The following is a 26670-nucleotide window of genomic DNA, read 5'->3' as shown; positions in this document are numbered from 1 at the left end:
ATTTCTTATTTAATGTATAATATTGTTGCGTAGGGGTGGGTGGAGGATCCAAGTCAAAGGTCAAAGTCCTTTCACAGCATTTATTGATGATTAAGGAGATACACGCACTGGCAGTGCTCAGTCCAGAATTGACATGATTTCGCCTACGTACCGCCTTATAAGGGGTAGTTCTCTCAGGACGTCTAATCTGTTTACCTATTGTATAGTCACGTATTCGGATGTCTTCCCACGACATTCGGTCTCACGGTACCGGTTCCGAGAAAGGACTAATAACGGTCATTGTTTAGCCTAAATGCACTTAGAGTCTAGATATAATCCTTGAAACCAATTATCACGATCGCACGGTCTCTGGGATGCTACCTGGCCTAATCCGTTTGCAATTACTCGGCGGCTCTTTTTTAGTATACGTAACAATATAACCGAAGACTTTCAGCAAAACATCAGACCTGGATATATTTATTTATTTAATAGGAAAATCTACAGTTTTTTCTTTTCAATTTTACAAAATTGTTAACAAAAAATAATAATTATAATAATAAAAAAAAAACCATTATAGAATTTTCACAAATAGGTGAAAGAAAAAAGAAAAATTTAAACATTAAGAAACAAGAAATAAAAATAACAATAAAGTAAGATAATTATTAATAATATATGTATAATGCCAATGCTGCTAATAATAATCGTAGACTAGGTACGATCGAAGTTTGATTTTTATAACAAACAAGTGTTGTGCCCGTTGATTTCGGAAAGGAATTGATATATGAATTAAAATAAAGTCATGTTAAATGTAATGTAAGGTAATTTATACGGTTGTAAGGTACATGTATTAATAGAAAAAGTTGAGTGCGCGCATTACATGCTCGCATATCCAACCTGTTCACTCGTTCAAAATGTTGAATGAATGCGTGTGTGTGTGTTACTTCGTGGATGTGTGTATGTGTACGCTCCCGCGCAGTGCATCTGACGCTGACGTCACCCTTCGCTCGGCCTGACGTCGCTTGGCGCTCAATATCAGGAGCACATGTCAGACGTTCCACACCCCTTACTTCCCCGCTACCCCGTGTCTCCTCGACATGATTAGTCGTCACGCCACATCCCTATGCATAACGTATTCTCCTGGTATTCTAAAAATTTGTTTTTTTGAAATCTCTTTTTATATATATTATATATATATATATATATATATATATATATATATATATATATATATATATATATATATATATATATATATATATATATATATTATATTCAAAAAGTAGTAGGTATATTTTACATTGTAGAATATCCATTCAAACTTAAAGCATAACATTAATTAAAATCACAACAGCAGAAATATTGTGTCAAATGTGCGACCTTGTCGTGTATCGATTCTGACAATAATAATCACTCGCTTCAACACTCGCGAGCGACAAAAGCACTTCAGATCTGAATGGCAGCAGATCTACATAAAAGTTAGCCAAGATAACAAACTCCAAGTAAACAACAGACGAATATAATACGTAAAATTTCAGCATTTTTTCCAAAACAATTCGTATAGGTATTACACTTGTACGTAACCTTCGGTGAGTGTTTCATTCAATATCAAACAATGTAAAGGTTTCAGTGTGTACGACAAGCGGCTGTGCGATAAAGGGAAATTGATGCGAGAGGAAAATCTCGAAGCCAGAAAAGTGGTACTAGCGGTATATACATAGAGACGTAAAATGCACACTCGGATGCCAGCGGAAAATCGATTTATCTCGATGCAACGGGATTCGGAAAAGCGCAGCGGAAAATACACGACCGTCTGCAATGCATACCTGATGTGCGTCATTTCATTTTTAAAATTTTCATACATATATGGATGTGGACATAAATCCAACTAGGCCAGAGGAAATTGATCCCAGGTGGCGATACGAGTGTACGACTCTGATGTATGAACATACATTGTATGTGTGTGTGTGTGTGTGGTATACAATGATGGTTATGAGGTTTGCCATCAACGGTTTCAGCCCAGGCTATGCGATAAGGGTGAGGTGGGATAATGACCCAATATAGGAATGTAATTGCGAGTCGTTTTGCATGTTGCATTCGCTGAAAGCACGCTATATCCCATTTAATATCTGGGATATTTTTGCTTTGTATTACAGATTCGCATATATCGCCATTTGGTATGTAGATGTGTGTATTTCTCTTGGGACGTGGCACCAATGCATTCCGGTTTAAATTACCGCATTCATTTGAATTGTGGACTATTTGATTTGTTTTGAGATGATTACATTTATATGTATGTAAGTACGTAAATTTTAGTATAATATATTATATGTACAAGCGGAAGAATACAGATAAACGCATACGTGTTTGTCTGTCACGTATGCGTTCCTATACCATTCAACCGATTGCGATGAAACTTACAGGAGCTATTGTGTGTATGCCCGAGATGGTTTCTGTAAAAAAATCGCCCAAAAACGGGAACGGAAACGGGAATGAGTGGCATTTCAACGATAATAATTTAAAATGTGTTCGCGTCGCCACCTGGGGTGTTAGGGTAAAATAAACAAACAACTGAATAATTTTAAATGTGTTCGCTGTCTGCGTTTTTCCGAAAAATTATCATTACTGTAATTTAATTTGATTATTTAGTATTAAATTGAAACCGAAGCATTCACTTATCGAAACACATCGAGAAACGGGAACGGGAATTGTTTGCGTTATTGCAGCATTGCAACGCATGCCGGGTTCAGCTAGCATTTCATAAATATAGATCCAGCAATATATTTCATTGTTTACCGTATAATGTTATCAACTGAGGGGTCATGGGTTCAATCCCTGCCGTGGTGTTGCTAGCAAGACCTTGGATGTATGTGACTCCAAGCCACCCGTTTCCAATCGGAGGTTGCCAATTTATCTGATTTCATTATTGAAACGGTTCCAAACAAATTGCCAACCTATCCTCATTTATCACCATTATTTGAATATAATTTCAATTTTATAATAATATAGGTAAATAGTGGTTTTACCCGGCTTCGCTCGGTATTTGTAATATAAACAGCTTAAACATGGCTAATCTAATAGCAATCATTCATTTGTTTTTTTATTTAATTTATTTTAATCGAAAAAAAATAATATTCAACGATATCGATATCGTCATCATAAAAACTGTGATTTGTTTTCGATGCTCCCAACCAAACCTTACATACATATGTAGTTACATTAAACCTTGCATACAAAGTCTCTTTCAAAATTATATATTAGATGTATTCGAGTTTTATATATGTATATATGTATAAAAATATATACATATATATGTACATAGTACATACATACATATACATATATATACAATAGTATGGTTAGGTTACGCCAAAAATTCACCTTTAAAATAATAGTGGTATATATGTAGTGGTAGACACACCATTCTGCAAAAAATATCCACTGAGAAGAAATTTTTAGTATTTTGACAGATTTTTCGTTGAACATTAAAAATTGCTCGGTTTATAAGTACATATACAATAATATTGTATGTATGTAAAGCACAAGTAAAGGTCTCCCACTATATCTAGGAGAGTAGCAAACAATATAGAAATATTATCAGTGATTCCAAAACACAAAATAAAAAATGTGATCAAACTGCACGGATAAAATTTCAATAAAAAAAAAAGTTTGTTATAAAATTATAGAGACGGTACAAAACAATGATAAATATCGATCCAATTTTTACAGTTTGACAGTTAAATCAAAGACTCAAAGTTCAAGGTTGGAAATGTCAAGCTAAATAGACTATTGTTCGTGTGTTACAGTCAATTAACAGATAAAATTGTATGGAGCATAGCCATTTTATTCCCATACCACAATCCACTCGAATTTGTCACGGCACTCGTACAAAATACATAAGGGAAATATATACACGTGTACACATACATATACCTATAATATACATTACGCATTATTGTGTATATAATACACAATCCCATAAGATGTTAGCGTAACCGAAATCTCATTTAGGAAAGAGGATCTTCGGCAATTGGAAAGCGCGTCTGTTTTGGGTTATTTTTTAACGATATCAGTAGGCAGGCAGGTACATTATGTCATACGTACGAATATGTATGTATGTAGGCTCGGATTCAATCTCTGGGATTACTGCATCTGGCTTACTGAGTTTTTATACCCCCATCGGGATTACCAGTCCACTGTTTATTCCCATATACATATATACATAGATTTTCCTCTTGGAGCAGCTCGTTTGTACCGAAGAAGTCTCCACCTCATCCTACTTGGGATACGATCATCTCTCCCACAGAGCCCACTTTCGTACCATTTAAATATTCCGTATACGTAATACACGGTATTCCAAGCTGGGAGTCGCAGAATCTTTGGGGTGTTTCTATTTATAATAGTATCAAGATATGTTTATAATATATATATATACATATGTATATATATCTGTATTTATGTCAGTAGTATATAGTACATATTAAAATTCATTAACTATTTGTAAATAAGTGTAGGATAGAAACTATTTAAAATAAAAAATCAGAACTACATACATACAAGCAGCTGTGGAAACTTTCATTATTTATGCAGGAGTATCTGCATTCGCGATATATCTATACATATATACAATATACGATATACATACATACAATACTATGTACATATATGAAAAAGCGAAAAAAGCTTTTCAAAAATATGATATTTTTTAAATGAGCTTAGGATTTTCCTCCGATCCGTTGGATTTTTTTCTTTGGTGAAATTGGATCAAAGTTAAAGAAGGCTTATATGAAAAAAATTCGGCACGACGCTTTTAAAATAGTAAACGTACTATGTACATATATTCGAGTACATTTTGAGAATCCCATTCTCTTCGAATGAGGTCGCCAACTCCAATGTATAAAGCTAATAAAATGGATCTATTCCGGAAATGTGAGTCTTTAAAGTGCGAGTTGAAGCAATATATGGGGGAAAAAATAGGAATAATTTAATATCACACGAGTAAGTGATTTTTTTAGGAAACCTTTAAAGTAGGAGTTCTCAAACTTTTTGTCCCGCAAACGATTTTTTTTATCATGGTATCAATACGGGATTGCCCCAAAGCGACACCTACATATTAATGGCCAACTTTGTACATACTACATATTACTGTTGTATGCAAATTTATAATATTATTATTAATTTGAAATTAAATTCAAATAATGGCGACAAATGAGGATAGGTGGCCAATTTGTTAAGAACAGTTTCAACAATGAAATCAGATAAATTGGCAGCCTCTGATCGATTTGGAGTCACATATATCCAAGATCTGGCTATCAACACGGGGTCAGGGCTGGAACCCATGAACCCTCAGTTGTTAGCATTATATGTTGCTAAGCTATGTTGCTAGTATAAAAATGAATGTATCTTTTATTAAAATCTACATTTTTTAATTGACTAGAAGCTACAAAAGTTGGTATACTATCTACCATGGCCCGCACATCCCAAGCCGGGCCGGGCCATTGGGCTAGCATGCTTGCCTCCCCCCCCCCCCCCAAAAAGTTTCAAAATTGAAATTAAAAATCATTTCATCAATATTTTTCACAATACAAATTAAGGAGTAATAGGATTGAGGATCACCTGATAAGTGATAACATATATTTTCACAAGTTTCAAATAAAAGTCATGGTGTAAAAATAATAGCTAAGGTATCACCGACAAGTTACCGCTACCATTAAGCAGTATGCCTTAATGTAGCGTGTATTTTTAGCACCAAGTGATCAGTGGGTTCGATCCGCCAATTTGGGGGTATTGTGAAATCGATCGTTTCTTATCAGAGTTTGCCAATTTTATCTGATCATTGTTGAAACGGTTCCTCAAAATTGGCAAAAAGTCATCTTTCCTGTTGTCACAAATCTTCTGTACTTATTGTACCCGTACAATTTGTAACAATTATGTACAAATCTAAAATCCATAGATGTCTCAATGGATTAATTCTGGATTAATTAATTGTTATTTCGTGTTCTTCAGATTTTGGAAACACAGTGATTTATGTATATATAATAATAATAAAATGCTGCATTTGTTATAATTAAATGTCCAGGAAGGCGCATTGGGGTCTTCCTGTCAAGTCTTCCTGGTATATATGTACATATCTACAGTAAAAATAAAATAACTAAGAAGTATGAAGACGAAAGACATTTATCAATTTCGTAGTAAATTAAAAAAAAATTATCTTAGTGCAGGGCCCCCTCCATGGTCCCCCCCCAGTGTCCGATTCTACACAAAAAAGTTTGGAAAAACACAATTTTAACTTTTATTTTTCAATAATTATTTGCCCGAGCAACCCTGGGTAATCAAGCAAGGATGATATAAAGCACAATCCACTGCAAATTGCCTTCTCACACAACCAATCAATCAAAACTCATTTCGCATAGTGACAAAACAAAACGGAAAATATAAATTAACCAGTAGATACATACATACATACATACATATATGTTTATATATGTATATTCGTTCGGGCATTGTGTCGAGGTCACCCATCCAGGTAATGACCGTTCCGAAGTGACATGATGTTAACGTGTTGCATAATGGCGTGTGTACGTAATTGCGCGTAACGGGAAAAGGTGTGTCGAACACACATACATAATTATATATCCGTGTATGTACCAAATTGTACACTTCCATTAGCCAGACAATCCCGATTTTTCACTCACAGCTTTAACGGGTCACTTTAAACCAACCCCCTACCCCCATTTACATTTTCCCGTTAATTAACTACATACATACATATGTAGCTCGAGCGATTGGTGTTTTGCAATCGATGATTCGCGAATGTTCGCGTGATGGTCTTTTGGGTTGGATGTCTATTTTCATTGGTTAAAATCAATATCTTGTGTTTGTTTTCCTTGCCGGGTTAGGATTTGTAAGACGCATTAAATGAGGTCAATATTAAATCGATCGAAATATCAATGTTTTCCTTATACTAGGAGTGGATAGAGTGACAAGTAGTAAGACTTGCGCCAGCTTTAAATATTCACTAGTATTGTACCCGATGAAATATCATCGCATGGGTATATTAAGTTATTAAGTAAAACAAAAATTAAAAGAAATGTGTCGGTCCTGTGTTTGATCCTTTTAAATATATTTAACTTAATATCTATGTTTAACTAGCTGTATTACCCGGCTTCGCTAGGTATTTGTAATATAAACCGCTCAAACATGACTAATCTAATAGTAAGCATTTTATTAAATTTATTTGAATAGTTTTATTTTGAATACTCATTTGTTTCTTTTTATTAAATTGACTGTCACGAACAAACAAACATATGTATATAATAAGTCTCGTATAAAAAATTATATGTATACGAAATTATATGTATACCAGAAGCCGGCACCTGCGCCCCCTAGGGCTTCGCCCCTGGCGTCTGCACCTCCTAGGGCTTCAGCCTCGGCACCTTTGCCCCCGGGACTTGGGGCATGGGATAGGGGGGGGGGGGAATATATAATTTTAGGAAGCATATTGTATAAAAACGACCTATTTCAATCATTTAAAAACAATATTCTAAGGATTTAAATCACTTGCAGTAATAAGAATTTACATATATACAAACAGGGCTATTTTTTGAAGTAAAATAAAGTGCAGTTCTTGTTCTTGCACTTTCAAATCCATCCATATTTTATCCTCTTCATAAGGACACCATATATTATCATCTTGACAAATTAAAAATATAGATTGTGATTATTTACGCATGAACATTGTTTCGTTTAATTGCTTTTGAAACATCAAAAATATCGGGAAAGAAGGTGCCGGAACGGCGTTCCGCCACGTTAATAGGGAAAACGTACTGTGTAAATAAATCTAACGGAAGCTTTATTTGAATGACTGCAGATGACACTAGCTTCAACGATTTTCCAGATATAAAGGCAGATCTATACACAAGTCCTCTCAGTGTAACGAAAAACCAAATTTAATAAACTTATACACACTCATATAAAACACACACACACGCACAAATATCGACATTTTTAAAAGCGATCGCGACATTTCCGCAGCGAGGAGTATTCGGGTCACATTTTTCGGAAAACGTCTCCGAAATACAGAATACGCGTCGTAAAAGGGGTGGAATAAAAGACCCTGGCGAGGATAAAAGGGCTTTCGAAGGGATCCCTCTTCGAATCCTAACCCCTCGGATAAGCCCACGGCCCTCCCGCGCGATTTACATGAGGCGAATTGACGTTTCGACATGACATCTAGGAAATAAGCCGTGGAAACGAAACACATTGTTACCCACCCACACCCATTGCCTACCCCAAACCTAAACCTAAGGGACCCGAGATATTGTGTCGAAAAGGTCGAAAGTCTATCGCGAATTCACTCGAATGCATCGATACATGTGTAGACGCTAAAAATTAATGCTTTCCTTCGCGCGGACAATGAAAAGTGGTACAAGGCGATTGATTCGGAGTTTGAAATTGGTGTGCAAATTTTCGTGGAATCCTACTACATATGTACATATGTACATACCTACATAAATCTATGCTGAAACGTGCGCGATTTAGAATTGTAATATAAACTGGTTCTTAAGCAGTCGGTAATCGCGTTCGATTAATCGCGCGTGTCATATCTGAATAAATAAATAACGCGTTGCATATAAAAATGTCACTCATATAAAAGCATACGGTAAAGACTTCATTCGGAATAATAACACATTAAAAATAAATAAATCGATTTAAAAATAGCATTGTTTGAAATTGTAATCGCTGATATTTAAATATTTACTAATATGTATCTAATAAATTAATACAAAAAATGTATACAAATAAATAAAAAGTACTCTCAAGCTGAAAGAAAATGGTTCAAAATTATAATTATGAATTCAAATAATTCAAAAAGTATTGAGAAAAATCATAGGACACTGGCCTACCGGAAATACAGGAAAAATCATTGTCATCAAAAGAGGCGAATATTTATTAGATACTATTATCGAATTTTCTCAATCTGGAATATTCTACTAGTACATATTCCGTATTTCATATCCATTAATAAATTTTGCGACGGAAATTATTTTTATTTCTTTGTATGAAAAATACACACCTAAAAAAACTAATATATACTATTGTTTACGAAAGCGTAGAGGCAAAAAAAAAACTAACCACTAGACAAAATGTAGCAAAACATTAATCATCCGATAGAAAATTCCCCAGAGGGCGACATGGGAAAATTTTGTCGACGTACATTCTTCGAACTAAATCCGAAATATTTCGATTTACACACACATTCCTACATCCACTTACGCTAAAGCGAATCGGCTTATAGTTTTGCCTATAAGATACAAACCGCACAAGTGTGTCGACCATAGGATCAAACTTAGATGAGATAGTTTTGATGAGATTCGCGCTGTTTATCTGCGGTCGCGAACGCTAAACCGCCGGCCGTAATCGAGATATTTCATCACGACAATTACCATAAGCAGGGCAATTAACCCGTTCAATTTAAATATTGCGGATTAGACTGTCTCAGATTTAATATAATTATCTCGAGAGAGCTAATTTTTTTTTGCCACGCGGTATATTATTAATGTGACACTCACGTGACCCGGCTTAATTAGCGGGCAAAAAATTTTCCACACAAGCTTTTTGAACTGATAAATTTTAAGCATTGCATAACATTCGCATAGAGGATTTCTGCTCCGAAAAAACATATATAGTTGGTGTTTTTTTTTTCTTTTTTGGTTTCTCGACAATCTCATTTCGTTTTCGCATTCGAGATAACCTCTCGGGACGACTTTTTCGTCGGAGTAAGCTTCGGTGGTGAAAATCGGGTTACGGGGTCGGTTTGAGAAACTTTCAACGTATACCTACCTATGTACGAAAGCACGAGAGTATATCAAAATGTAAAAACAATGAGTTTCGATTAATTTGTACGTATAAGTAAGTGGCAACGGCGTTTAACACGTTCTCGTATTTTAATAAGCCCCGTTCGGGCTGGATTGAAATTAAACGCGAATCCAACGCGGAATTAATTAAATTCGCGAACGAGCAGGCAGAGTCTACCAAATCGTAAATAAATATAATTTGATTTCGTTGCCAACGACACACATACATACATATATACTAGCACGCGTTCAATTTTGCGCCCCTAAAGACTACTCGACTACATACGTATATACAGTCACGAATTTAATATAGAAATTATACGCCCACGTACGAGTTTTAATAAAGAAATTTTAAACGAAACAAACTGTTCATCCCGACAGGACATAAGAAGACATGTAATTAAATTAAAAACTCGACAGAATAAAATGTAAGCGCTTAAAATGACGTAAAAGACTGCGCAGATAGATAATTATTACAAAGTTTAACGATTCCCTCGTAAAAGTTTCATAAGACGGAAACAAAGGAATTTTATTTAAATTTTAACATTATAATTAACAAAGTACTTATTGTATTAAAAATTTAAATAAAATAAAATAATTGAATCACAATTAGCAGAACACTCTAGCGGTGATCTTTGAAACTTTTGCGCTCAAAATGGCGATCGATAAAGCAGAGCTCTGTAGATCGTCGGCGTTATGCAAATCGATTTTTTGTTTACAAACAAAACAGCAAACGTCAAATGTAAATTTGGACCACAACACAACAAAAGCGATATTGTTTTTTTTTTTATCAAAACAAGAGTGAATCAACTCCTACGCCGACAAGAACTCGATTAAAACTGATACATTTGTAATATGTAATTGCCGGCGAACAAAAAAGGACGATAGGAAGATTTAAGCATGTATTTTAATTAAAACAGTTTTCAAACACAATAAATAACAATAATTTCACGATTTATATTTCAATACAATTAATTAATTATAATTGGTTTTAACGTACAAAATACCCCCAAACAAAAACAACTATGTTGTATTTTGATCTTTATACATACATATAAATCATGAAATATATTAATGCATTTATACAATTAGGCCATGTTCACACGGCACCCATATTTTAACCGTACAACAGAAAAACGAAATGAAGGTTATCATATTATAAAAAAGTAATATCTTGTCTTCGAAAATATGCAGTATTATTTGCTGAACACATAAAAACAGTGGCATATAAATATATTACAAATACTATTTTTTGCTTTGTTGAATTCTCAGTCGTCATTACCGTTATTCGTAATACCTAGCAAATATTAACGCATTATTGAATTCTAAGGCATTCGTAAATATATTAGAACTGTCAAAGTTCAAATGTTATATTAAAACTGGCGCACATTGTTGAAAGTGTATTTGCGCTTGCAGAGGTATCATTTAGTAGTTGAATTGTATTCGAATATGAATGACCTAAAACTCCAGTTGGAATATATTTTAACTGAAAATACACTTCGACTGTAACATATACATATACGATTACAGATTTTTAATTGTATTGAAACACGTTGATTCCGTTTAACGTTGCAATTTTTGATAAAGTTTGAAACCTCCATTTAAAAGTCAATTATTTGGTCGTCATCGAAAGATGCATGCATGACGATCGATTGATTGGAGTTTTTCGGAAAACGTTGTGATTCGTTCATTCGATAGAGTGAGCTTTATTTTTTTTTTACTGCACTGACTAGATTTTGCAACCTTCGAAAAGGAACTTTCATCCGAACTGCTAGATTCGGATACATCTAGTACATTGTTATCGTCGATGTCTACAAAAACTGTATTATCGAGACTGTCGATTTGAAGAGATGTATAACCTTACTCAAAAATTACATCTGTTCGTTGTATACGTATGTATGGTCTGCATTATTTTGACATTGATCCTGAAAGTGTTCGTCCTTCCATTATTTTCACAGATTTCATCAAATTATCTTGCTTATAAGTCCATTTTATAATAAAATGCTTGTCCTATGAAACATTGCATGTAATTAAGAGCTTGCTCTTTACTTACTGATGTAAAAACTGAACGAAAATAAATAGAATATGGCTACAAAAATGTAAAGGTGCAGACACAGCGGTATGCGTTTTTTGATAGTTTTGCACATGCGATATATTACTAGTACGCCTAATCTATACCGTCGCGATCCTTGTCAAAACTAACCTCCTAGATTGTTTTCGGTGATATTTTATCTTTGTATTTACATACATATGTACATATATACATAGGCTTGACAGTGATCAATAGCAGCGATTCCCATATTTGAATAAATGTATGAGAAACTTGTCGAAATAATGAAAATACACCCATCATTGCTGGAAACCACGAGCACGTCTCGCGCCACTTTTGAGTCTGTTTACCATAAGTTAACTCATTTTTGACCATTTTCTAAATTCGCACTGACCAAATATACAAAATATATTTGTAAAAATTATTAATAGCGTTAAAAATTTTATCACACTTATTTAACAAATATGTGATTTTTTTGGACAACTTGGTATTTTGGTCGGATTATCTGGTTCTACCTTTATGTCCTACTTCTATTAATGCAGCGTGCATACATAAAACTATATGTGTGCAACGTGTGAGTAAAATTAAACTTGAAAATATTTTTATTACTTGTTATTTGATCAACTAGTCATATGTAGTAGAAAACGATATGGTGCTTGATCAGCATACAATGTTAACAAATAAAAATACTTCGAAGATAATGCTGACATTCAATAGGTCAAGAAGAAGAATTTAAGTGGGTATAAAACTGATATATGTATGTATGTATTCAGCAAATCAACTGAAAATATTTAATACTCATTATAGGTATAATCTGAGCATCATTTTTCTCGTAGTTGGTTGAAATCTGGATTGAGCATTCCAAACACTTCATTAATTGTATCTGGGCATCGTTTTAACCCACAAAACGGGTTTTATTTCCATCGGTGATATAAATAATTTACTATCTACACTCATTGTTATATTCAATCCAACAACCGTACAGAAGAAAGTTTGACGAAAACTGAAACCTGCTGCATACAATTACAAAACCGAAAACTATCGGAATGGCAACGTTGTGTTGATGCACGATTAATATACATAAGTTGCTTGCAACTTTTTTTTAGTGCACGACTATGTATGTAAGTATCAGGCAGTGAAAAATATTGGTCCTTATATGTATATCAGAGATGGACAACAAGAATTAGAAATGCATAGATGCATTCGTTTTTCTGTTGCAGTCGATTATGGGGTCAATTTGACGTGATTTATTTTACAAAATCCTTCAAAAAATAATTTTTTCAGTTTTAGAAGATCTTATTCAACTAAGACCGACAAATTGAGATAAGCCTTATTGACAACTAGTTGTTTTACCCGGCTTCGTTCAGTATTTATAATATAAACAGCTTAAACATGGCGAATCTAATAGTAAATAATCATTATTAAATTTATTTGAATCGAAAAAAGAAATCGACTCGTCGTCATAGAAATTTTGGCTTGTTTACGAAATCTCCCCGCATCGGGCACTATGTATGTACATACATAGTTGCAAAATCACACGTTTTCAGATCTTATTTTTAAACATTTTTTCCAACATTTTATATGTGGTACACATATAAGCTACAACATCAATATTTTATCTACCAATAAGTTGAAAGAATCATTCCACAGATAAAAAAATATATTTTGAATATCTGTAAAAAAACTTTCTTGCTTTACAATACAATATAAATCTTGTCACTAGTTGTTTCTATGCAGACAAGCAGTGACAATTGACTAGCATCGTGCAACACACGCTAAAGGGACTTACACACAATGCAAGTAGAAAGTCAAGTTGAAAGTGAAAGCTTTCCCTTATGAATTTGTTGACAGGTTGTTAAAAAGGCCGGAGCCCGAAGTCAAAAATTTCGAAATGTAATTAATCATTTAAGGTCTATTCATACAATCCAGCAGTTCAACGCAGAAGCTCACGTAAATGACAGTTTCTATTCATACTATCCAGCACCACACGGTTTCGGTACGTTCAGACAAGTTTTGGCCGAGTGCAAAGCAAAATCGGCTTACATATTATACATACATTACAGAATGCAGCGATACGGCGTAATATTTCTTGCATAATGTCACAATATGACGTTTATGAAAATATTCATATGCGCATGCGCACCTTCGTTAATACGCGTGCACTCGCCTATACGACGTCATGTTGTGCGTGAATATGTACATAGTTGGTGACATGTTTGATGTATAGTACGAATAGATTTTGTCGGCACATTCATGTCTACTAAAATGTATCAAAGAATACTAGTGGTTACGTACAGTTGCCGGTATATGCTGTGCTGTAGAGTTGCCGGTACATGAATAGACTTTTAGTCGTATTATGTTTTGAACGGAAACTTCTATCTAATCTATCCCGGCCCCGATTTAGCTTTTTTGCAGCCCTTTATATGTATATAATTATAATTAAAATAATTATTTTAAAACGTACTTTTTTGGCAGGGAATTTATGAAGTTATTTTATAAAAATAAAAACTTTATTTAAAAAAATAAATAAAACGTATAACATATACGTATATAAAAAAAAAACAGAATGATAAAGATGTCAGAAAAAATTACCTTTATGCAAAACGCCCAAAAAAATAATGAAATGAGCCATAGGCGAAATTTTTTTTTGTCTAAATATATCTAAATTTGACATGCCACGTGAAAGACGATTCAAATTAAATTTCCTTCGGTAATCATTATGTACAATGTAGATGAAGTTTAAAAAAAAGATAATTTTTTGATAAATTGCAATTTCTAAAATTACTTTGAGGGCAGTATTTTTTCTTTTGAATCAATTTAAAAATATATTTTTTATCAATTCCATTGTTTATTGATGATCGTCTTTAAAAAAGGTAATGACATCAAAGAGTCACCCAACTTCTGAATTGCCTGCGGTGTATTGAAAATCGGTCTCCGTCTCGAGCCCGAATGTGAAACGCCCGAAAACGCAAATATCGGAAGGCAAAACTCGAAAATCGAAAGATCTTAAGTCGAAAGATCAAAAAAAAGGGTGCATGGTAAACGGTACATACTCACTTAATTTGCGCGAGCAGAATACAACAGGAACAAGAGGAACAGGCTTTTCCTCCCGTATTCTGCGCGCGCACATTAATACCGTATACCATGCACCCTTTTTTTATCTTTCGACTTAACATCTTTCGATTTTCGATCTTTGCATTCCGATAATATTTGCGTTTTCGGGCGTTTCACATTCGGGCCCGTGAGGTAGACCCATTGAAAATGTACGACACGTTCATGTCATTTTAGAAAAAATTTTAACCGCCCTTCAAATCTGCCGCCCTGGGCTAATGCAAAGCTTGCCCCCCCCCCTGAATCTCAGCCTGTATGTGCTTTATCTGTCGACAGCTAAATAGTCTCCACATATTCGACATTGAAACTGCAGGTTGCGATGTTCAACAAGTGATCCACTTTGACTTTCAACTTGATTTTTTTTTCAATTTACACAATGCGCAAGCCCCTTAACAACAAGTATTACATAAGTGAGACATCTAAATCTAAATGGAAGTACACGGTTGAGGATAATGGCGAGTTGGGATGATGGTACTCACTGCCAGTGGAGGCCTGTGATGCCCTCCCTGAGACGGTCCTTGAGAGAGCGTTGTCTGGAAGGGCCGCCGCCCTGGGCGGGCACAGCGCCCACGGCAGCTGCGCCCTCCATCGCTGTTAGCGCGCGCTGCTGCCCCGCAGACATGCTACGCGCTCATCTCTCACTGTATGCACTTTGTAAATTCACTATGCACTATGCACTTTGCACTAAGACACAACACTACCGCTGCTCTGCGATGCGACACTGCAAAACAACAATAACAATGACACACTCTGCGACACGGCAACGCAGCGCCGCGCACCGCCCCCGTAACGAGATTGGCAAGGGTCGACAACTCGCGACGCGTGATTCCAATTTAACTATAATTCATCCTTGTTAAAATATCTAGCGTAATAATATCTTTTTTTTTTCATATATACCATGACAGATCATCCTAAATCAACGCAATGGCTAACTCAAATTGCATTATTTATTTATTTATTTTTGGGAAATTTACAGTTTAATTAATTACAAACGACAATAAAATATAGTTATTAAAAGATAAACCATTTTAAAAATTTCGCATATATGTATGTATTATAGATAAGAGAAAAAAATTATACAATGTAGATACACATATCATACATATATGTATGTATTAATTAAATTATACAATGTAGGTATACATAACATATATTGGTTTGTCATTACAAATTGACACTTTATCATTTCAAATTGACATTGAAAAGGGGTCAATTTGAAATGAAAAAGGTTTAATGATATCATATATACATACATAGGTTTTACATTACAAATTGACACTTAATCATTTCAAATTGAACCTTATTCATTTCAATCAAGATTAATTTCAAATTGACATTTAAAAGGGGTCAATTTGAAATGAAAAAGGTTGATTTGAAATAAAAAAGGGTCAATTTGAAATAAAAAAGGGTCAATTTGGAATGAAAAACCTGTATTAACAACAAACCGTAAGCATATGAATGCTTGCAAGAATCGACAAATTTAACTATCGTCCACCGAAATCATTTCGTGCAGACGATAGAACATTGTAAGTGCGAAATGCTATTGGTCGAGATGATGTGTAAGGGACAGCATGTACGTTTTACCCTTGTCTTTCTCCAGCAGATGGACACACAATTCAATTTAAATTCATCCTTGTTAAAATACCTAGCGATCATTTTATCCATATATGTACATATACCTTAATGACATGAAAGGTCACCCTAAATCAACTCAATGGTTATCTTAAATAGCATTACACAATATATGTACATATCATATATTAATTACAAACCGTAAGCATAGGAATGCTTGCAATAATCGACAAATTTGAATTATAGTCCATCTACTGTAGAAATACGCTTAGGTAAAACGCACTGCTATCCCTTACACCCCATCTCGACCAATAGCATTCCGCACGTACAATGTTTTACTGTCTGCTCGAAAGCTATTGGTCGAGAGGCTGTGTAAGGGACAGCACGTAAGTTTTTCCTAAGTGTCTTTCTACAGCGGATCAACTATAGTCGAATTTTCGAGAGCGAGAAAGGTTGCGGATTTTATTGGAAATGTCACAAGTTTTAATTGGAATTGGAAACTCCAACAGTCCACGGTCAACCTGGATTTAATAAGCATTCAGATCTTAGATAGACGAGAGTTCGTAATCATCGATTCCGGCCGGGATTTGAACCCATGACCTCTCTACTGATAAACAATCGCTTAGCTAGTGATTATGCTCCGGTTTGATGTGAGTGTATTCTACCATTTCTATTGAACAGGGCCGTTGGAAGGTCGGAAATTTAATTGTTGAGTAACAAGCAATAAGTATGAAGAGAGGATGGGGTTCGTATCAAAATACATAATATCAATATTATGAATTTTATAAATGCAGAATATGTTATATTAGTATAAACACGTACTAAAAAAGTGGGACACACAATTTATACACTGACTAATATTATACAAGTAGAAATGAACGTTACATTTTTGATATTTTAAATTGGGATATTCAGTATCTGTACAATTTGTCATATTGATATTCTATATTTTAACCACTAGGATAGTGAAGGTCAGTTTTGAAGTAAAGCGGAACTGATTGTATCATTTCATAACACTGTCCTATCTTAATTATTATTTTAGTTTAATATTTGGAAAAGGTGACATAGCCGATGGACCCAATTTTATATTTATGCCTTTTGCCAATTTGATAAAGAACCATTTCAACACCAAAATCAGATAAATTGGCTAATTCTGATAGGATACGATCGATTTGGAGTCACGAATATCTAAATCTAACCACCAGCATAACAGAAATACTCGGAATAAATTCTTTTAAATCGAGGTCAACCAGGGGATCGAACCCAGCAACCTCTCGTAGTTAGCATCAAGTTATACTGCTGGCTAAATTTGTATTATATTTATAGTTTTTCATTAATAATCTAATCCACATGATATATCATATATGTATGTATTTCAGCAGAAGCACCGTTTTTGCTTGAAAGATTCAGTAGATTCATTCAATTAAAATTGCCTTACATACTTTTTTAAAATCGAATGTTCAAAACACAATACTTTTCATACACACTGACTACAATAGATTTCTGTTAATTGGGACTAAACACGTTGACCCAATTAAGCAGCTGCTTTAATTGTGTAAACTTTTGAAGAGTTTCCAATCAACACTTTTAAAAGCGTGTCCTTTGAATTATATTATAATCAAAACAACGCACAGATGTTAAAAAAAAAATATGTATATAAAAAATGCAGGGGAATATTTTCAGCACCCCTCAGACCGTAAAATGCTGTTTGAACATGTCGCTTTGTAATTATGTATGTAAGTCAGTATTATATATCCAAAAGTTTTTAATGAATATTGCACAATATCAAGTTACAACCCTAAAAATACTCGTTTTCTGAATTTAAATTCCGAATCATATCAGTGTTCTATATAATTAAAATTACAATACATATTGTACATGCTATATTTCATAAACCATCTGGGTAACTTCACATCCAGGTGTGGCTTCTATTTAATATGGATTTGTTGTACTACCATTGTTTTACTCAATAGGCACTTCAAAACCTTACACATTTAAAACAAAGAGTTTCAAAACAATGATGAAATATAATGCACCGAATATACATATGTACATACATACATACATATACGAAGTTCGAACTTTTTCAATTTAGCAAACTTTATTATATAATTTTCTTACTATACAAATTATGTATGTATATTCATATATTTCCAATTATTTGACTTCAGCATCGAACGGCCGCATTGAAGACGTCATAATTGAAATTATTGACCTCTTTCCACCTCAACGGTAATTTATTTAAGAAAAAAATGCTTATTATTAAAGCGAGGAGCTTTAAGACCACTTAGTCTGAGTGGACTTCAAGTTCAGAACTCCAGAGCCCTGAGAAGCGCCGTAAAAATTTCGCCTCTTTATGTCCTCGATATAAATTTTCAAATTGGACAGTCTCGAGAAAGCTCGATGATTAAAAACAGCGCGAAAGTGAACCAAGTCTTAAATATGCAACAATGCAAACATGACTAAACTACACCTTCATTCTTGACCTTTTATTTTCAATACGTATTTATTTATACGAACATAACAATGTCTGTTTAATTCACACCATGCATACAAATACGGCACGAAATGTATTATATATTACTTGTGTTGTGCCCGTTGATTTCAATGGATGGCTTCGAAAAGGAATTGATACACGAATTCAAATATGTTATATATATATATATATATATATATATATATATATATATATATATATATATATATATATATATATATATATATATATATATATATATATATATATATATATATATATATATATATATATATATATATATATATATATATATATATATATATATATATATATATATATATATATATATATATATATATATATATATATAGCCAGCAGCATAGCTCGGACGTTAAGCTTCTGCTTACCGTCAAGAAGGTGCCGGGTTCTATCCCTGAATGAAAATGAATTTTTCAGAGTATGCTGTTGGTCAGACCTGGATTTGTGACTCCAGGTTGATCGTTTCCTATCAGAGTTTGCCAATTTTCTCTGATTTCATTGTTGAAACGGTTCCCGGAAAAAAAAAATTGGCTAAAAATCCTTCCTACCTACTATGTCACCACTATTTGAAATTTGATGGATGTACAATAAAAATTTATGTACAATTCATAGATGTCTCGTTAATTTGCGAGTTTTTTCAGTGTCTCGCAATTCAACGACTTATAATAAAAAAATGCTGCATTTGTATTTGTAATTGGCCAGGAAGGCGCATTGGGATTTACCTGTAAGGCCTTCCTGGTATATATGTAAAATAAAATAAAATAAAATAAAATATATATATATATATATATATATATATATATATATATATATATATATATATATATATATATATATATATACATATAATGTAAGGTAATTTATGGGCGCGCGCACGTATTAATCGTAAAATCGCCGATCCAACCCGTTCATCCGTTCGAAATGATGAGCGAATGTGTGTTTCTTCGTGGATATGTGTATGTGTGGACGCTCCAGCGCAGAGCATCTGACGCTGAGGCCACCCATTCTCGCTCAATATCAGGAGCACATGTCAGACATTCCGGTACCCGCTGTCCCGCTACCCAGCTTCCCCGCGTCTCCGATCAGTCGTCACGCCACATCACTACGTATAAAGTATACTCATGGTATACTAAATTTTTTTATTTTGAAATCTCCATACTTTTCCACGCGTCCACCACATATATGCATATTCACAAACATACCCACATACATCACGTCCGTTTTTATATATACATATGTATGTATATTATAGCGATTAAATTAAATCCGTCAAACAAACAATCAATGTTTACAATGGAAATGGCAAATATTATACATATATATTAGTAGAAAACAAATTATAATTTTTCAATCTACATAATTGTATAATAAGCATGAGATAAAATGCTACAGATAGTTTAAGCGTAAACAAATATATTATCTAATGTGTGTTATATTATTTACCAAATCAAATAACAATTGAGCATGATTTTAAAATGACGATTTTGGTTGTTGAGCTCTGATGTGTGGAGACAATGACTTGATTAACGGCACTTACTCATCTGACAGAATGTACGTCATGATCAAAACGTCTCCATTTAAGCTGAAAAATATATATTTTTGAAAATGTAAGATTTTATTAAGATTTTATTCTCACTGTCAGGAATACGCTGATGCAAAACATGTGCGAAAAAATAAACAAAGTGCACTCTCTCGGGTGAAAGATCCTCTTTCTTCGCGTTATTTTTTCGCAGTCGTTGAACTGAGAAATTTAAAAAGATAAAATGCTATTATTTCAAAGTGAACATCACTGAGTCAACACGTTTCGTCTTGAGCGAGACGAGCAGTCCTTTTAAAATTGCAAACAGCCATTTAAGAATGATATTCTCAAACGAGACGTAAATTAGTTTATAAATGCATTTCGCAACTAAGAAGGGGAAACGCGCGGTGCATAATAAAATATATATTTAAACCGGTTCAAATCATCTGCATCTGTCTGACTGCATCACGTCCATTCTTACGCGAGTGTAAACAATAATCGCTATTTACATAAAAAAAGATAAAATACAATCTACCGTACGCCACTGCAACAAAGCGTCACACGACGAAAAGCAAAAAAAAAATTGCACGCATCCCGTTAAAATTTCTATTTTCATTCATTGCAAATCCGAGCATTATAATTGATACGTATAAAAATCTAAATTAATTAAAACAATTTGCAACGTCCACTATCAGTGGTAATTGACTCACAATATCATACAATCCGATTCCGCAATTAATTTATTTTGCATTTAATTGAAATTTCAGTCCAGCTTCCTACTACATATAATAAAAGTAATTCGAATAGCATACTTTCCGATTATATTTGGTTGAAAAAAAAATGCAAACAAACCGAGATAACTTATCTGCAGTGTGGCTGAAAAATTCTATTCTATCATAATCCACCGACGAACTAAGCATTGGATAAACGTCTACTTTTATACGAAAATGATGGATGGAATTTATATAATACAAGAAAAAAGAATTATAGCACAAAACCTCACATTCGAAGAGTTAAAATATGAAATTTGATAACGTATCGCGCTATATTATACTTAATATTGGAAAAATACGAATTATGAAGCAAAAATAAAAATAAAACTAACACTAATATTATTTTATAATATTTAAGGTTCAGTTATGTATACTAAACTTAAGTCGGCAACTACACGTAAACAGCAGTACAATCTATATGGACACATTAATATATTCTGTAATGTGTAAGTAACGCATCAAAACAGCAATAACCGACACGATCTATTCATACTATACAGCAGTACATGTCACCTAATTGCATCAGGCAGAACTGATTTTCTTTAGCCACTGTGGAAATATTCACTCGTCATAGTAGCAAGTGCACCCGTATTAAAGAATGTGCTGCCAAGGAAACGTCATATTGTGACAATATTGACTCGACGATACAATGCAAGCAATATTGCGCGGTATCTTCGCGTTCTGTAATTTATATTTAAGTCGATTTTGCCTTGCACTCGGCCAAAATAAGTATGAACGTGTTGAAAACGAGTGGTGCTGTATAGTATGAAAATAAGTAGTATTTTCCGTGCAGTATTTTGCTAAGCTTTAGATTTGCAGTGCTGGATAATATAAACAGACCTTTCGATTATTAATAATTTGAGCGGTTTTATGTGGTATAATAATGAAACGTTAATCGATATCGAATTATAATGAATGGTACGAATAATTAGATTGAACGACAAGTGAAATACATATATAGGCTTTTGATACGCGATATTATTCATGACGACCTGTTTTTTTCCAATCGATTTGAAAATCGGACATTTGTCATAAATACGACAAATTTGTCACGTTTAAAAATTTTCAATAGCATGTAATCAATTGCGAGTCGTTTTGAAAGCAGCTATTTACATTTTTTTTTATATATTAAGGTCGATAGAGTATATCAAATTCAATAATAACGCAATTACGTAAATCGATGTTTCTTCTATCAGACTGCGTATGTTCATATAACGTTTTTAATTGATTGATAAATAACAGCGGATGCATAGAAATCGTTATTTCACAAAAAAATGTGAAACTTCACTTAAAATATATACTTATGTACTTTTTGTATGTATTTATTAGTTTTTCTTTTAGTATGAAATTATCAGGTGCGCGATAATAATTTAACGACAATAATAATTTTATTCGGAATTTAGAGCATAAAAAATTCAATACACATATTTATTATGTAAAAGATTCAAAACACGCGAAATATCCAAAATAATTAATTAAGCATAAGAGAATTCCAAATTAAATTTTTCGTCAAATATTACATAATATAACACACTGGCACGAATTTAATTAAAATGATGATCAGAATATAATAAATACTTTGCCTCTAATATTAAATTTGTTAAATAAAAAATCAATAAATATCAACTACCTGATACATTTTACATAAATATTCATACTATTCTGACATTCAAATGTAACAGAAGTGACAATCATAGTATTTACATATGTTTTGATTAAAAAAATACAAAGTAGGTAAACAAAAAATTTGAATACTAAAAAAATTGAATATCTAAAATACATATGAAGCTTTGCCTCTACAGATTGTATTCACAAATTCGGATTTTTTTATATTATATGTTTCGTTATAATATAAAAAAATCGTAACCGAAATAGGTTACACATTATTTAAACTTATTCTAAGCATTGCTAAAACAATATATATATATATATATATATATATATATATATATATATATATATATATATATATATATATATATATATATACATATGTGTAACTTTAACTATACATATCTACATATATACATATGTAGCACTTTGATACTTGATCCGAATACGTTTTATTTGTTCATTTATTTATTCATTTAAAAGAATCGATTAAAGATAAATATCACTTTAAACATGCACGTACATATGTACGCTTAAAAAATAAATAAAAAATCATTTTTTTACGACACAAAACATAAGACACGACTCTTTTGCTTTTTTTTCTGGCGCTGCGCTGCACACCGGTCGCGTGTAACAGGTTAATCCAACGGGATAACAAACGGAAGAACAAGACCGGAAGTTCGACAAAACCATTCTACATACCCTAATGAACCAAACGACACAGGTTCAACTTAAATCCTAAACCAAACCGCCACGATAATACGCGAAATACGAAGCGGGCCAGAGCGCGAGTACACCAGATCGTGCTGTAGTTGGCGCGAGACTGACGACCAGTGCCGGCTCGTGGCTCGCCGCAATCAATAACACAAAGAAAAAAATATATAATCCCCGTATGCATATACCGGCACACACACGTACATAACCAGATATTTGAACGAGTGTTGAAGAAGAGAACAGCTGACGGCCAGAAGCACGACTTTGAGGGGGTGCCGTAGCCGCAGTCTCGTTCAGTGTCTTTAAAATATGCACGGTTTAGTGCGGTTTTTCAACTTTAGTCTAAATCGAAATCGTATATTCTGCAAGTTTGAAAAAAGCGTATACAATGGAAGCGTGGGAAAATGCGGTGCATTGTTGCGTTTACGCTAGACTTGGTTTGACGTTTAGTGCTGAAAAGTATGGCGCGAATCTCAGTCATATATTGCAATTTATCGATCGTTAACATGCTTGATATTGGATTCATGTATGTCCTTCGGAGATAAAATCCAATTATGTGGCTTTCAACTATGTATGTATGTACTTTCAATATAAATACTACTAGTAAAATCGAAAATACATATAAGAAGTTTTAAGCAATATAAATGAACTGTATAAAAAAATGTTTGCATTAAAAATTACGAAACAAAAAATAATATGAAAGATTTCGTAGGTAGATTGAATATTTGATTGCGCCAATTTTATATAAAATAAATTGTGCAAAATGATTTTTTTATTAAATTTTATTTTCATTTTCCTTAACCCTATGTTGCCAGTAGCTAATATATGAGCCGTTACTAATACACATTAAATATAATTAGCCAGTAGCCAATATACATTAAATATAATTATTTGCGTTTAACAATATTTAATAAAAATAATAGCATCCTGTAATACATTTATTCTGTTTTTCCGATATTATGGACATACCGAATAAAAGTAAGTGTAAATAAATAAAAATTTGTAAATTAAGTCAAACAGAAATAGTGTTTTTAGAACTGAAAATTGGACTTCCGCCACTTTCATATATAACGGCTCACACGGCCAGCAGTATAGCTTGGTGGTTGCGTTTATTTTTAGTACCAAGAGGTTGCCGGGTTCAATCCCGTGCTCATCTTTAATACTGCTAATCAAACTTTGCGACTCCGAGTCGATCGTTTCTTATCAGAGTTTGCCAATTTATCTGATCATTGTTGAAATGGTTCCTCCATCAAATTGGAAAAAATCATCCTACACGCTATGTCAGAAATATCTATATTTTATTTATGTACAAGTGTAATTCCATACATGTCGCTATGGATTTATAATTATAATTTATAGCTATAATTAATTAATTAATTATTTGTTAATTTCTTGTTCTTCAGCCTCTCAGAAGACAGCGATTTATATAATAAAAATGTTGCAATTTTTTAATTAATTGTCTGGGAAGGCGCATTGGGATCTACCGGTTAGGCCTTCCTGGTATATGTATATCTATGCAAAATAAAATAATATATATATAAATGAAATCATGAAGAAATTTAATATAATTCCAATATACATACATATATATGAGCTGTGTATTACGACAGCAATAATTTTGTATTTATGTCGTCATGCGCCATATAATTAGGCAAGCAACAAACTCTAAAGACCCACGCCCACGGTGGTAATGTTAATCTAAAATATAACCTCATAAACTCATCAGAATGAGATAGGAATAAAAATAATGAGTTTGTTAACTTCTCTAGCATCATGTCGGAGACATTAACTTACTTCAATGATAGATAATAGCTAACCGTATGTCGGTAAGATATCAAAGCGACCTGAATAGTAGAAGTGGTTCAAAATCAGATCACATTTTTTTGACGGTTAAGAATGTCACTGAACTAACAGAGTGAAGATAATACAAACTTGTAAAAGTGGACGGTCGTACGGCCTCCTAAAATCGAATATAGAATAAAGAATGCAATATAGAGCATACATGTTTTTTTATGTACATATATCATCGTGACGACATCAAATAGATGATTAAATAACATTATTTAAAATTTATAAAAATATACATACAGATACGTTTCACCCATGAAAATTCTATGAATCTTGAATTACAGATAAACATCATTTTATCTAACAGATGTTTAGAATAATGGCGCACTGTCACCATTTTTTTTATTACATACGAAACGCACCTGGATAAAGAAAATATTTAATATAATCAGGACCGTCGAGAGTGAGCCCCTGCTCTGGGAAAGCAATAATTCTCGACCTTTTTTCTAGACTTCAATCTACATAGCCAGATTACAATCAACTTGAATTTGTTTAATCTAAAATATACGTGCATGATAGTTTAGTTGACGGATTGTTAAATTTGGGACCGTAGATGTTCTTTTTTTTAATTTTTAAGTTAAACAAATTTTAGTTTTGTTTCCTTTTCATTATTGTATTTTATTCATGCGTAATATGCATGGTTAGAATCAAAATCTTGAATGATTAAGCACTTAAAAATGCCTATATTTGTTATGAAATCAAAATTTTTCAAACTGAAAATGACACCCTGGAAAATCCACTTTGTCGAAATTGTATTAAATAAATAGCAAAATCAATTTTACTTTTCAAAAAGAAGGTGTATTTTATTGATTAAGATAGCCTTTCTAACATTACATTCATGTGTATATGTTACAGTCAATCTGTATTCCCTAGTCTAATTATTCTTTCACTAGTAGAAGTATACTTTCACAAACCCAGTCGGTGGAAGCATACTTTCACACAAATCAGGACATTGAAAACACGCTGTCAAATTGGATGCTAGATCATAGCAGCATCAATTGGAAGAAAGGATTGAGGTCAGTCCAATTAATAAAACATAATAAATCCCATTCAGATATCAAACGGTCTCCATATGAAACTGTATTTGGACAAACTGCAGAAGTCAGTATAATATCATCAAA

At 33.2% G+C, this 26670-nt stretch overlaps 1 protein-coding gene across 10 annotated transcripts in view; it reads right to left on the bottom strand.

Annotated features, from left to right (window-relative positions):
* Positions 1-23875, bottom strand: part of mtd (TLD domain-containing protein mustard) — a 130761-nt gene extending 106886 nt beyond the window's left edge. For 5 of the 10 annotated variants that reach the window (XM_077432672.1, XM_077432663.1, XM_077432664.1 and 2 more), the window contains exons 1-2: positions 23690-23846; positions 15474-15715 (exon numbers count right to left, since the gene is read on the bottom strand). In XM_077432672.1, the coding sequence (XP_077288798.1) occupies positions 15474-15616 (143 nt within the window). In that variant the 5' untranslated portion in view covers positions 15617-15715; positions 23690-23846. Of the gene's footprint in view, positions 1-15473; positions 15716-23551 lie in introns of all 10 variants that reach the window. The other 5 variants (XM_077432667.1, XM_077432671.1, XM_077432668.1 and 2 more) reach the window with 5 other exon arrangements.
* Positions 23876-26670: the final 2795 nt, after the last annotated feature.

The sequence above is a fragment of the Arctopsyche grandis genome, chromosome 6 (assembly GCF_051622035.1).
Source record: "Arctopsyche grandis isolate Sample6627 chromosome 6, ASM5162203v2, whole genome shotgun sequence".
Lineage (NCBI taxonomy): Eukaryota > Metazoa > Arthropoda > Insecta > Trichoptera > Hydropsychidae > Arctopsyche > Arctopsyche grandis.
The sequence above is the reverse complement of the archived record's forward strand: the minus strand, read 5'-3'. Positions and strand labels throughout refer to the sequence as shown.